This window comes from Nicotiana sylvestris, chromosome 5 (genome assembly GCF_000393655.2).
Source record: "Nicotiana sylvestris chromosome 5, ASM39365v2, whole genome shotgun sequence".
NCBI classification, from domain to species: Eukaryota; Viridiplantae; Streptophyta; class Magnoliopsida; order Solanales; family Solanaceae; genus Nicotiana; species Nicotiana sylvestris.
In genome coordinates, this window is record NC_091061.1 from 13240502 (window position 1) to 13254374 (window position 13873).

The 13873-nt window shown below is 37.4% G+C and overlaps 2 protein-coding genes across 8 annotated transcripts; one reads left to right on the top strand and one right to left on the bottom strand.

Moving 5' to 3' along the window:
* The first annotated feature begins 2269 nt into the window (after nucleotides 1-2269).
* LOC104216138 (uncharacterized protein At4g19900) lies at nucleotides 2270-10252 on the top strand. Of its 7 annotated transcripts, XR_011407509.1 has the most exons (6): nucleotides 2270-3710; nucleotides 3992-4141; nucleotides 4706-4864; nucleotides 5361-5495; nucleotides 6197-6391; nucleotides 9647-10252. XR_011407509.1 is itself a non-coding variant. In XM_009766135.2 (5 exons), exons 1-5 carry the CDS (start codon nucleotides 2329-2331, stop codon nucleotides 9831-9833), a joined length of 2049 nt encoding a protein of 682 aa, XP_009764437.1. In that variant the 5' UTR covers nucleotides 2270-2328; the 3' UTR covers nucleotides 9834-10252. The 7 variants fall into 7 exon arrangements, 4 of the variants coding, with proteins under 4 accessions (XP_009764437.1, XP_070030356.1, XP_070030355.1 ...); XM_009766135.2 differs by lacking the exon at nucleotides 4706-4864; XR_011407511.1 differs by lacking the exons at nucleotides 5361-5495; nucleotides 6197-6391; nucleotides 9647-10252 and adding an exon at nucleotides 4458-4600 and having other exon boundaries at nucleotides 4706-4802.
* A 748-nt stretch (nucleotides 10253-11000) lies between these two features.
* On the bottom strand, nucleotides 11001-12470 carry LOC138868281 (receptor kinase-like protein Xa21). The gene is made up of 4 exons (XM_070145823.1): nucleotides 12193-12470; nucleotides 11946-12019; nucleotides 11420-11563; nucleotides 11001-11170 (listed from the first exon to the last, which is right to left on the bottom strand). Exons 1-4 carry the CDS (start codon nucleotides 12468-12470, stop codon nucleotides 11001-11003), a joined length of 666 nt encoding a protein of 221 aa, XP_070001924.1.
* Between the last annotated feature and the right edge of the window lie 1403 nt (nucleotides 12471-13873).

Below are 13873 nucleotides of genomic sequence, written 5' to 3' on the forward strand. Positions count from 1 at the left end.
ATGAGGACGCCTCTAACGTAAGGCTGATGTCTCTCCAGATTAGGTCGGGATCCCACTAGATCTCTCATGCTGTCGTTTCTCCAGTCCTTCCTGGACTCCATTTGAATTGAGGTCAACCGTTGGGTAGGTCCATTGAGATCGTCCTCGTCGGCTCTTACCTCGGTACAGTAGGCGTTGTGTATCTCGTCCCAAGTGGTTGGAGGGTATTTCATGAGTCGGCTTAAAACTTTTTGGTCGCCCTCGACCCACTTCTGCTTAGCCCATTTTGAAAACCGACTACCGCCATCCCCTCAGATATATTTGGAAGGGTCATTTTTACATGGTGGAACCGGGCAAGGAAGTCCCTGAGTCTTTCGCCAGGCGATTGCTTAATGGTGAATATGTCGTTCACCCTCGCCTCTGCTTTCTTAGCCCTGGAATGGGAGGTAACGAAATTATCTGCCATTTCCTCGAACGTTTCTATGGAACGTGCAGGTAACTGTGAGTACCAAGTCAGCGCTCCCCACAGTTAGGATTTCTCCAAACTTCTTCAATAATATGGATGATACTTGTTCTTTGGCGAGGTCGTTGCCTTTCACTGTAGTGACATAGTGGGTCACATGATCCTTCGGGTCCGTCGTGACATCGTATATTTTTAAGTACGACAACATTTTGAAGGTATTTAGTATGGCGTGCGGTGTAGCCTCGTTGCTATATGGCTGCTCAACAAATCGATCGACGTGCGGTGTAGCCTCGTCGCTATATGGCTGCCCATCAAATCGATCGGCGTCCCTTTTTGACAGAAGTTTGGGGCACCCGGTATTTTGTCTACCCTCTCTTGATGCTCTTTCATTTGGTTGCAGAGCATATTGTTCTCGTTCTCCATCTCCTCCATTTTCCTCAAAATGGTTGTGAGGGTGTCATTACCTGCATCAATAGCATTGTGAGTAATACCTGTTGCAGGGAGCGTGCTGCCCGTCAGCTGCCGATGCAATATCGATCCTCGCCTCTTCTCTACTCGACCTCCGAGCGGGCTTGTCGAGGAAGCCAGTTAGCGTGTTTGTCAACCATGCCTTAAGTAGCTTTTTCACTGCTGGTGGTGCCTCTTCTGTTGTTAATGTAGAGGCTCCCTTACCGTGCAAGGACACGATGCTACCATGAGGTGGAGGTGAGCTGTTTCGCCTGGGAGAGGTGTTTGGTGTTATATCTTCGCCTTTCGTTTCGTCCACTTCGTTGATGGTGTGGAGGAGGTTGGTGGTGAGGTTAGCTATCACCTTCCTCTTTTCCTTTCCGTTGCCTGCCATGTTAGATTTGTGTAAACAAGGAAGTATAGGATTTTTGCAAAGTTTTTTTTAGATTTAGAATAAACTAAAATTTTAAGTAGAAAATCCCTACAGACCTACAGACGGCGCCAAATTGTTTGACCATAAAGTGTTAAGCTTTTTTGTTAAACTAATTAAATAAGAAGATAGTGGGTAAATCCTAGTTAAATATAATAAATCCTAGATCTGAAATTGGTTAATACAAATTACGTATAATTGCCTTTAAACCAATTTAATGCAAAGGGTATTAAAATGGTACGGTTATAAGTGTGTGGGGAACAATAATGATCAATAAATATATTAAATGACAATAAGTGTAAATAGAGAGAATGATTCACCCAAATATTAAATAAGGTAGATGATTTTTTTCTCTGACAATGATGTAAGACAAACAAATGTGGGAATATAGGGGACTTTTTCGGATCTGATGCGAGAAAATGTAAGATGAACAACAAATCGAATCTTTGTGGAAAGACAATATTTGTAAATTACTTCAGAGTCAACTTTTCATGAGAGGTATTCTCATATAGAATATTACCTGCCCCTTTCTTCTCTCTCCCTTCCCTTTTATATGAAACATATCCCTTACCTAACTTAAAGTACAAATGCATAGAATATTCTCCTAAAATATCTTACTACTAAGCTAGCCGTTAGAGCCGATCTGAGTATTCGACCTCGACCCTAGTTACTCAGCTCGCTAATAGGTTCCTTCCATCTCTAGCACGACCTTGGCCTAATCGGCTCTTAGTAATCCTCTATTGGTCAGGTTTTGACCCATACACATTGTTTATTTGTTAATTACTTAATTAATTTCCTAGTTACCTTTCCGTATCCAATGGGTATTTTGGAAGAGTGAGCAGTAGGTATCAAGTCCACCAAGAAAATAAGAATTTGATAAATATATAAAAATTAAAAAGACGAGGAGTTGTTAACATTTCAGTTACACTCCACTCCCCCCCCCCCCCGCCCCTCCCCCCCTAAAAAAATCCGGTGACCACTGGATCGCCACCAACCGCTGCCATAACACATGCTTCGGAACCTCCGAACGCGGCGGCGTCCGCTTTACGGCGCTCACATTTGCGCCTTAGCCGCCGCGATTCTCCTCCTGCTTTCGGTTTCGCTCCTCTACAGTCGCCTCAACTTCTTCCTCCAACCTAACAATCACCACCCGCACCCCCTCTCATACGACACCATTTCACTGAACAATCCTCTCGTCGACGATTTAGCCGACGCTGATTACCGCTCATCTGACGACCGCATCGACGAGCTCGACGTTGCTGACAATAGCAACAACAATAACGATGATGAGCTCCTCTTATCCAACGAATCCGAAGAGGACGACGAAGAACTCATCAACCAGTATCCTAGGGTTTCCTCTACGTATTTCTACGACCAGAGGCACGGAGTTGTACGGAGAGCGTTTAACAAACGATCGATTGAGGAATGGGAGGATTACGTTAATTTCGAATCGAGGATGAAGGTAGGATTAGGGTTTAAGAGTGATGAATCTAAGGCCGCGTTTGGATCTGATGATTTTCCAGTAGATGTGCAAATGAGAATGAAATTGAGTGAGATTAAGAGTGTTGAAGATGCTTTGTTACTAAAAGGATCACCTTTGAGGGAAGGGTGGGGTGAGTGGTTTGAAAAGAAGAGTGATTTTTTGAGGCGAGACCGGATGTTCAAGTCGAATTTGGAGGCGTTAAATCCAAATAATAATCCCATGTTGCAGGATCCTGATGGAGCTGGGATTACTGGATTGACTAGAGGGGATAAAATTGTATTGAAAGGGTTGATGAATGAGCTTAAGAAAGTTCCATTTCTGGTGAAAAAGCCACTTTCGGTTTCTGAATTGAGAAAATCTGAACTGGTTAGTGATGCTTTGGATTTGCAGAAGATGGCGGGGCTGGCCAAAAATGATGCCTTCGAGTCCAAAGAGTTGAAGTTCAATACTGAATTGGTGAAAACTAATGATGCGTATGTGAATAAAGGGAAGAGAGCGGAGCGTAGAGCATTAAATGATAATGCTAGAATTGGAAAAAGAGCTGTACATGTTCATGATACTGATGAAGATTTAGCTACTAGGAGTAACAAAGGGATACACAATGGTAATAGGAAAGCTGTGGAAGGTGAGACTGAAGTTTCTGGGCAAGTCTATGCTGATGGAAAGAGATGGGGTTACTTTCCGGGTTTGCAACCCCGGTTGTCTTTTGCTAATTTTATGGATTCCTTTTTTAGGAAAGCAAAATGTACTATGAGATTTTTCATGGTGTGGAATTCTCCTGCATGGATGTTTACCACTCGGTATCATAGGGGACTTGAGAGCGTACTTAACCATCACCCGGATGCCTGTGTGGTGGTTTTCTCTGAGACAATAGAACTTAACTTCTTTAGTGGTTTTGTGAAGGATGGGTAAATTCCTGAATTTCTTTCTGCCTTCAGTTCTTAATGTTTGTTATCTCGTTGTTTGTTTGAATTATTTGAAGTTTCCATGTTTGCGTCAGGAAGACTGTACCAATTATGGTGTTTCTGAGAAGTCTTAAGTTCTTCTTAAAGCAACAAAGGAAAAAGAAAAAGAAGATTGTTTTATGTTCTTCTTTGTGCATATATGCACGTGTGCATGTTTATCGTGTTGTATTCTTCTATTTGCAAGTTTATTGGGAATGGATTTGACGATGGCTTATTTTCCGCAGCTTCAAAGTGGCTGTTGTGATGCCCAATCTTGATGAGCTCCTACAAGATACACCAACACATGTATTTGCTTCTGTCTGGTACGAGTGGAAGCAGACAAAACATTATCCTTTACATTACAGTGAACTTGTCAGGCTGGCAGCTCTATACAAGTAAGGAATATGCGAAATATATACTTGGCCTTGTATTTGTATAGTATGTACTGTGCAATTACTTGAAGTGTCATTTCTACGATGATGCATTTTAGTAACAATTCAAATATATTACCGTTCGCCTAGAGTGGCATAACAGAGTTCAAAAGCTCTAGTGTTTCTTTTGTATAACATTTTGACTCGACTAAGGCAAAGTAGATAAATAACCAGTACATAAAATCCCGATTGCATATTTGAATCTGTAAAATTACTTATTATATAGAAAAACATCCAAATTATCATTTCAATATTGACAAGTTGATGCGTGGATCATCAGAAAAGCAGAAACAGGTACCTTCTGTACCACTATGCAGCTCATGGATGGATAACTGATGAATGTGATGGGAATTAGTGAAAGAAGGAAGAGTAGCAATAGATGAGCTTCAATTGACAGAAGTTTATTTCATTTTTTTGAGAATGGTAACAATTTTCATATAACAGAACACTAAAGCTATGCCAAAGTTATCGTGTACTTGTTTCTCCTAATCTTCTTCATATAAACTGATATTCTTAAACTTGGACTAGAAAGCAACAAGAAAGGTTGTTCATGAAGATAAGAGATGGAATTATTGATGGTGAGAAGACTACTAAATATGGATCTAAGTTTGTACTGGTGATATGCAATATTTCGGATGTTAGCATATATGATAATGGATAGTCCATTGAAGTTGCCTGTGGCACATGGTAAGGGTTTTTCAAGATCACATGTTTCTCAGAATTTTTCTGCTCCGAGTGAGGTTTTTTTTAGCAATATATGCCAATAGCTGAATTATATGAGTTTTCCTTAGGGAAAAATAGATTGTTGCTTGCTCCAACATCTCTTGGCAAAAGCCAAGAACCTTATGACATCATGATCGTGTTAGAATATGTTCGCCATAAATATAGAAATTTATGTGTAATTGTACCGGTTTTCTCCGAAATGTCTAAGTCACAATCTTTTTCCTGTATCACATTGTTTGAATAATGATTGAAGGATTGACTAAAGGGGGCATTTGACAGATGTGGTCCTATGGATTATTTACAGCTGTGGTCCTGTTTGTAATCAACATCTTGCTAATTCCTTTTACTGCAGCATTGTTTTTGCTTCAGTGATAATGATCTTCAATTTCTTTTGATGAAATTCATAGTTTTTCAGTGTTGTAAATAAACTTCATGTGCTCTTTTGCCTTGTCGCTTGCAGGTATGGGGGAATCTATCTTGACTCGGATATCATAGTGTTGAATTCATTGTCTTTGCTGAATAATACTGTTGCTTTTGAGGATGACCTACGTGGAAAAACACTAAATGGTGCTGTAATGGCATTTAGAAAGCAAAGGTACTTGTAACTCCACTTTTGTCGTCTATAGTTCTTAACTGCCATGTTCTAGTTTGCATACTTGGACCTTGCAATATCCATCTGTTCTCTGGTATTTAAGCAATAAAGCAGGTTTGCGCGTTCTACAATTGGGGCCAACTGAGGAAGAGATTTGGATATTGAAATAAGGGCAATTAGGAAGGACATTTGGATGGATAATATTATTCTCTTTTACTGTTTAATCTGATGCTGGTGGCTACTGCCGTTTTGTGGATAAAATAACATATTCTTTTAGTAAAATAACCCCCCCCCCCCCCAAAAAAAAAAAAAAAAAAAAAACCCCAACCAAAAAATAAATAAATAAAAATAAAGAGGAAATAATGCTTTCTTTCATCCTGCAAATGAACAAACTATTTTGGTTGTCCTTGCTGGTGGGAGGTGTATCCATTGGATTAGTCAAGGTGCATGCAAGTCGGCCTGGACACACCGCTGTTCTAAAATAAAAAGTAATTTCAAGTTGTCCTTTGCTGCCTGAAAATGCTACCAAAGGATTCCATTTTAGTATTAGAATAACCTCAAACCGTGCTACCTCTTAAAGTGTATTGTGGGAAAAGGACAGGATAATACAAGTATTCCGTGGCAAAAGTGTATAAAGGATGTAAGGTATATTCTCTTCTGTCTACCATAGGGCCAAGATTCACTTTCTTGTACGTCTTTTGCAGTCCTTTTATAATGGAGTGTTTGAAGGAGTTTTATGCCTCTTATGACGACGCACAATTGAGGTGGAATGGAGCTGATCTTCTGACAAGAGTTGCTAGTAACTTTTCTGGCAATGATAATCTCTCCGATAGAACGATGGAGGTCAAGTTTCAACCCTCTTTTCTTATCTTCCCTATCGGTCATAATAATATTACCAGGTACAGACTTTACTACCTTTCCGTCTCTAGTTCAAAAGTATAAAATGTGGTACTTAGGATTGTAAATGCTTAAATTTATTAGTGAAAGATTTATTATTGTTATTTCAAACTTTTAATTGTTAGCCATATTAACATTACCATTTCAAAAAAGAAATTTAGTCATATTAACATTATTGCCTTTTTTCCTTTTCTTGCCATGATAGGTAGCGTCACAACTAAAGTTATTGTGATTATTGGTTGCACTTATGGTCATGATGTTATTACTGATTTGGTTAATATATACTGCTCTAACTAGAGTTATTGGTTGCACTTATGGTCATGATGTTATTACTAATTTGGTTAAAATATACTGCTCTAACTAATGCATAATGGTGACTTCATATAACTTTGTTGAGTCTTGTACTGAAAGAGAGGAGCATTAGTTTAGCCCCCTTACAGCATAAGCAACACTTTGTTTCAGTAATGCTGCAAAATTTTAACAACATAACAGGTAATTTCAATATTGATTTGAATTTTGATATTTTTCCTAAATCAGGAGTCAATGTTTGACCTCGTAAAATATTGATTCGTGCAGTTTAGCACTAATAATATTTTTAAATCCCCGACGAAGTATAAGCTAAAGGGAAAAAACCGATGGCGTCCAATCCTACGCCTCTAAGTGAAGCGTAGACGGTTGTTAGCAATAATAAACCCAACTAGGTTGGGGTCGAATCCCACAAGGAGTGTGTGCTTAAGTGTTTAAAAGTGTGCAACCTCGATGTTTCTTAAGTTTATCTTCTAACAAAAGAGTGGTGATCAGTTATGACTAACTTTGAAAGAGCACGTAGAATGCAAATAAAGATGAGTTTTCTAATAAAGAGAAGGATCAGGGTTGCAACCTTAATATGGCATAATTAGTTCATGGGTGTCTTTAATCTTGCCTAAATACTTCGTATTAGTGATTATGATCCAATTGGTAGCTGCCCACTAGAATTTTCCAACTATAACCAAGCTTTTCCCTAAAAAGTTCTTTCAAACCCAAAGGAATTCAATAAGCCCCAATTGATAATGACCCAAGTAGAAATTTTCCGATTCCGAGTTTGATTTTATTAATCAAGCTTCATTAATTCCTTCATAAGCTCCAATCCTTGCTACTTGTTGACTACCCAATCTAATTTTCACATTTCCAAGTAAGAATTAGATAAAAAGGGCTCAATCTGGTGTTTGCAACCACCAAATTAACAATAAAGCATGGAAACAAGTAGATAATCACAATCCAAGTAATAATAAGCAAGATGAACAAAGATCCATTCATATTAGAGTTTATAATCTAGCTATGGAGCTTAGCTACTCATACTAGAAATGGAAAATAAGAGTTGAGATGAAAAGATATACATAATTAAGACTTAAAAGAGTAAGAAAATCCAAACAAGGTGTTGTTGATCTTCCAATCCTTCCCAAATTAGCTAAAGGCTACTAAGGAGTAAAAATGAGAAGCAAAGATGACCTAAAAATGACCTGAACTTCTATATATATCAAGTCCCAAAAGTGGACAAAATTGCCTTTGGTTGGCCCCACCTAGCTTCAGATTCATGCTTCACGTAGGCTACTTTCTTCAGGGCTTCACGTAGGCTACGTGAGCTTCAGCTTCTTCAGGTGATTTTTTCCCATGTAGGCTGCGTATGTAGGCTGTGTGCTTCACGTAGGCAAAACCAGAGCATCCCAGTCTTCAGCTTAATCCCATTTTCCAGGTACGTAGGCTACTTGCTTTGCATTGTAGGCTACGTAAATTTTTGGCCTTCAGTTACAACTTCAATTCTTCCAATCGTTCACTTGGACTTGGTCTTTTCTTGTTTTTTTCCGTGGGCTGAAAATGTTCGGGACACCCTAGACTGGGCAACTTTTGCTTAGTTCCCCCTTAAACTTTTTGTGGTCTTTAATACCCATACCCATAACCCCCCCCCCCCCCCGAACTTGGAAATTTGATAGTCTTGACCCTCCTAGATGCTGATGTGGCAAAGAGCATGAATACCCTCTTTTAGGTGTGTGTGGGGGGGGGGGGAAGAAGAAAAATAAAAAAATTAGCTTCCGAATGGAGTATTTTTCAAATATTAATTGCTACATAATCAAATATAACGATTTATTTGTTCCAATTGTATATCTCGTTGTTTCTTCTTAAGATGGATTGCATATTTTTCCCAATTGTATTTTTTTTTAAATACAATGAATATATATTACTATGTATTTCGTATCTTTTTCCCGGTCCAAATCTATAAAAGTTAGTTGAAACTTCATTTATTTTAGCCAAATAAAAAAAAGATTTAGCAAAAGTAATGAAGTTCAAATAGTATATTTTCTACAAAAAGAAAAGTACTGTATACTTTTATTTTTATTTCATGCAATGACTATTTAGTTAAATTATGCATTTTTCTTTTTTGAGTCGAATTCACAAATATTTGGTCGAAATTTTATTATTGTAAGCTAAAAATTTAGCCAATATATGGAGTTCCAACAACATATTTTTTTATTTTTTTATAATGATAATATGTTTTTTATTCCAACATCATAATGATAATATGTTTTAAATGTGTATTCCTTCTTTTCCTGTCCAAATATATAAAAGTAACTTGGCTAAACATCATTATCTTTAGCCAAATAAAAAATCATGGTCAAAATAACGTTGTTTCAAGCTTTTTTATATAGATTTTGGCACGAAAAAATGATTTAAATAGTTGGTGGATTTAAAAGATAAAAATACATATTTTTTTTGTAAAGAAATGCCACACGGACAAAAAAATTCCATGTGGGAGCTCGTGTGTCACACTCCTAAGGATTGTCAGCTTCCGGGGGGGTCGAGGCTATGAAATTGCTAAGTTTAAGGGGTATTAATGACCACGTGAAGTTTAAGGGGGAACTAAATAAAAGTTTCCAAGTTCGGAATCTGCCTTTTTCCATGTTTATCATTCTCAAAGCGTCCACAACTCCATGATCCTGAAAATACACCATTCAAAACATAATTACTCAACTTATTCCAACAAATGGGGCATAAAACTCTATAGAAACACTAGAAGTTAGTTAAAAAGCTAACTAATCAAAAACTTTGGCTGTCTAATATCTCATACAGTGAGCTTCAGCAGCATCCGAACATGTCATGGTTTTTGTAACCAAACAGCAACATCTGCTTATTTTTCTTCTTATTTCTTGCTGGGATGATAATCCAAAACACAGGGGGTTATAGACAAAAATATGTACCAACTCTCCCTTTTCCTTTGGCAGATATTTCTCAGCACCAGCAACGGAGAGTGAGAAAGCTGAACAAGATATGCTATTTAAAACTATCCTCAAAGAAGCAGTCACATTTCACTTTTGGAATGGCTTAACTTCAGCTATGGTTCCAGAGCCTGAGAGCCTTGCATACCAGATCATTAATTACAATTGCCTACATTGCTCTGAAGAATTGTGAATCACTTGCAAAACCATTAAAGCAGATAGATGGCCTTATAAAACATTTTAGTTTCATGCCATTAGATACCTCACAGCTTTTAAAGAGATTCGAAAGAGTGTCAGTTATGAAGATGTACATTCGAAACATGTTGTTTTCCATGAAGAAAGGCCAAATAAACATGAATCTATAGTTGGTTGAAGGCTTCTGGACCTCGTGTTGTTAGTCTATTAGTTGGTGTAGATTCTCTCAAAGGAGGATTAAGAGATCCCACTTTTTATAGCTGAGATCTTTTTGTATATTTGTTTCCCTTTGATTTTTGTAGTTCTCACTTCATCGATGATTCTCTTAGTTTAATCCAATGTTTTGTACAACTATTTGTAGCCATTGACAACACAACAATCATATATTTTAGTGATGTTTCTTTTAAATTATTTCTACATCTGCAGCTTCACGTCATTTCTTTTCTCTCTCTCATCTCATGTAGACTGCCATATATCGTCAAAACCTGTCACATTCCATGCCTTATAAAACATTTTTAATCTCATGTCAGTACAACCTTAAAGAGATTCAAAAGAGAGCTCAAAGTTGTGTGGTATCTCTCTTTAAAGAGATTCAAATGAAGTTGCACATGAATTTTACTTTTTTGATTTTTTATTTGAACGTTATATATTAGAAATACCAGGTTTATACGATATAACCAAATTTAATCTCATTATTTGGAAAATATAGGAATGATGGTCTGATTCCACCTAGTGTTGACTAGTGACAAAACTGGACCTAATCTTTTCAAGTGAGCAGAGAGCTTCTTCTATGCTAGTTCTTGCAACTAGAGTGCAGCTCAAAGCTAATTCCATGATAGATAACATACACTGCATCTTTGCTATGATCCACTGGCTGTACCAAATTAGCATCCACCACCTTATGAAAAGAATCACTAACCCAACAGTCGTATGCTCATATTTCATCACTTGTCTCATTCTTGTCCATCATCAAGATGCCAAAACTATAAACATCACAACTCGTGGATACTATTCTTCTATCTTGTCCATACTCTGACTCATGGTCAAAATAATTAGAAAAGCTTACCAATCTATATCCAGGGTAAAGAATTAATGTTTTGGGTATGAGGAAGCTTTAAAGTTATAATACCTGGAGCAATTAATATATCCAATGGTTGCAATTGTCCTAGTTTGAACAAAAGCGTCTCCTGCACCTAACAATTTCAGTGACATGGCCAACCATATCTTGATCTAGCAAGACATTGCTTGGCTTCATATCACAATGCACCACAGGTGTTGAATAGCCATTGTGGAGATAGTCCATTGCAGATGCAACATCTATCATTATATTTATCTCTGCAATAAATCCAAGAACAGGTTATGAGAGTATAGCCAGTGTCCCATTAGGCAGGTATTCCAATACTAAGGCTTTGAGAGCAACTAGTGATGACTTTGGTAAGATTTCGATGGCGGAGGTTTCTTAGCATCTCACATTCTGTGTCAAAACTTTTGAAAGCACCCTCTAATTGCACATTGAAAACCTTTGCTGCCAAAAGAGTACCATCCTTAAGTATCCCTTTATAGACCATGCCGAAACTCCCTTACCAAGCAAGTTGCTTTCACTGAATCCTTTTGTTGCTTGTTCAAGTTCATAATAGGAAATTCTTTCATGCCCTTTTACCATAGACACATCTGCTTGACCTGCATTCTTCTTTTTCTTTCGCAATCTTAAAAATACATATGCAAGGGCTAATGCAAGAAAAAGCAGTACAAAACCAAGATTGTCTTCTTCCTCTTTGACCTCTTGGTAGATTTTATGATACATGGTGACACATGAAACTTAGAATCACCACACAGAGCATTATTGGACAAGAAAGAATGACTTGTGAAATTTGCGAAAGGACCTCCAGTGGGAATCTCTCCACTGAGTTTATTAAAATGAGAAATTCAAGTATTTCAGATACACAAGAGCTTCTAATGACTTTGGAATTTCACCACTAAGATTGTTATTGCACAAATCCAAGTATTCCAAGGCCAGCAGTTTGCCAAATGAATCGGGGATAGGCCCGTCTAATCTATTATGTGCCAGAGAAAGTTTGATCAAGGTACCCTAAGATGTTGGGGATCTTACCAGGAAAATCATTTTTTGACAGATCGATGAGCATTGCAGCCTTTAAATTTCCAATCTCTAGAGGAATTTCCCCACTGAATAAATTGGACGAAACATTGAATTCTATGAGATCTTGAAGGCTCCCTAAGCTTGCAGGTAATCTTGAATTCAACCTGTTGTTAGCTAGATAAAGTTTCCTCAAACTCTATGTTGTTCGGACTCTCCAAAAATGTCGTTGGGTGCGGGTCGGACCCTCCAAAAGTAGTACATTTTTGGAGGATCCGACATGGGTACGGCAACATTTTGGAGAGTCCGCGCAACATAGCTCAAACTGGTAACACTTCCTAAGCATGGTGGCACTGAACCAGAAAAATGATTTCCTGATAAGTCTAATGCACCAAGATTCTTTAAATTGCAGATAATATCTGGTATGGGTCCTTCTATCTTGTTGCTTTGCAGGTAAAGTTCTTGAAGGTTCAACATTCTTTGGATAGTATTTGGAATATGTCCAGCCAACTCATTGTTTTGCAGACTCATCATTGTCATTGCAGTAAGATTACCAATTTCTTCCGGAATGACGCCCTTCAGTTTACAACCCTGTTCTTCAAAAATTTGCGTAGCAGAAAAATTTCTAACTGATGCAGAAAAAACACCGTCCAACGGATTCCGATCAAATTTGAGTACTCTTAGTTCCCTACAGTTTGTGAGTGATGTAAAGAAGCTCAATGCTGAATCACTGAAAAAACTTATTACTCCCCAAGTGTAAAATCTCAAGATATTCTAAGTTACCAAGTGATTCAGGAATTGGATCTGTGAAACTATTCCATGAGATATCAAGTCCCGTGAGTCTTGAAGAATTTGAGATTGAAGACGAGATAAAACAGCTCAAAAGATTACTTGAACAAGAAAATTTTTCCTGGTTGGGCAGTCGACGGCCTAAATCTGAAGGTAGAGTACCTGAAAACCTGTTTCCTGCAAGTCCTATGAACTAGTTCCTTAAGAGGAGCACAATGCGAATATTTGGTAACAAACTTAAAAATGATGGAATGGCACCAGTAAAATTATTGCCTGTCACATTAACCAGTTTCACCCTTTGCAAATGAGCCAACTCTTCTGGCAACTCTCCACGGAGAGGGTTGTTACTAATGTCTAAAGCTGCGACTCTATGGTGGCGAGAGCTGCAACTGATTCCAATCCAGCTGCACACTGGACTGGAAGAAGACCAGTTAGTTGCTAAGATGTTGTTAGTATCAGAAGAAGAAATGTGAGATTTCAAGGCTATAAGAGCTGCTAGGGGTACATACGTCGGGTTGGTTCGGATTTTATAATTACCAAACCAAACCAATTGTGTCGGGTTATTAAATCTAAAGACCAAACCAAACCAATAAAACTCGGGTTTTTCAATCTTGGTTTTTCTCGGGTTTTACGGTTATTCGAGTTTTTTCCGGTAAAATCTTAGTAGAACAAAACATATAACTTGTGCTCAAAATATTTCTTTAATCCTAGTAAGATACAACTATATAAAGTATTTTCAAGAAAATAATACAAAATATGAGATGTGTCATGGCATTATCCTAAAACATTCAACAATAAAGACAGTAAAATTATGTAATATAAATATTGCTAATTAAAAAGTTATAATAAAAATAAACATAATCTAAAAGTATTAAGTCATGCTAAAATAAGTAGACTAATAAGGGAGTATTAATTACATAAACGCTAAAGAAAAAATAAAAGTAGGTTATGCATTTTTATCTAAATTATTTCAAAATAAAAAATAGATATTTAATACATCCCCGTTCGTAGTATTGAATTGAATGTCTTTTGTTAGCATTAGTATTGGTTTGATTTTGGTTTCGGCTTTAGTTAGCATTATTTAATTTACTAATAATAATAGTTATAAAACTTATTGGAACATTCAAAAGTTCTAAGTCCAACTTTGAAATAAT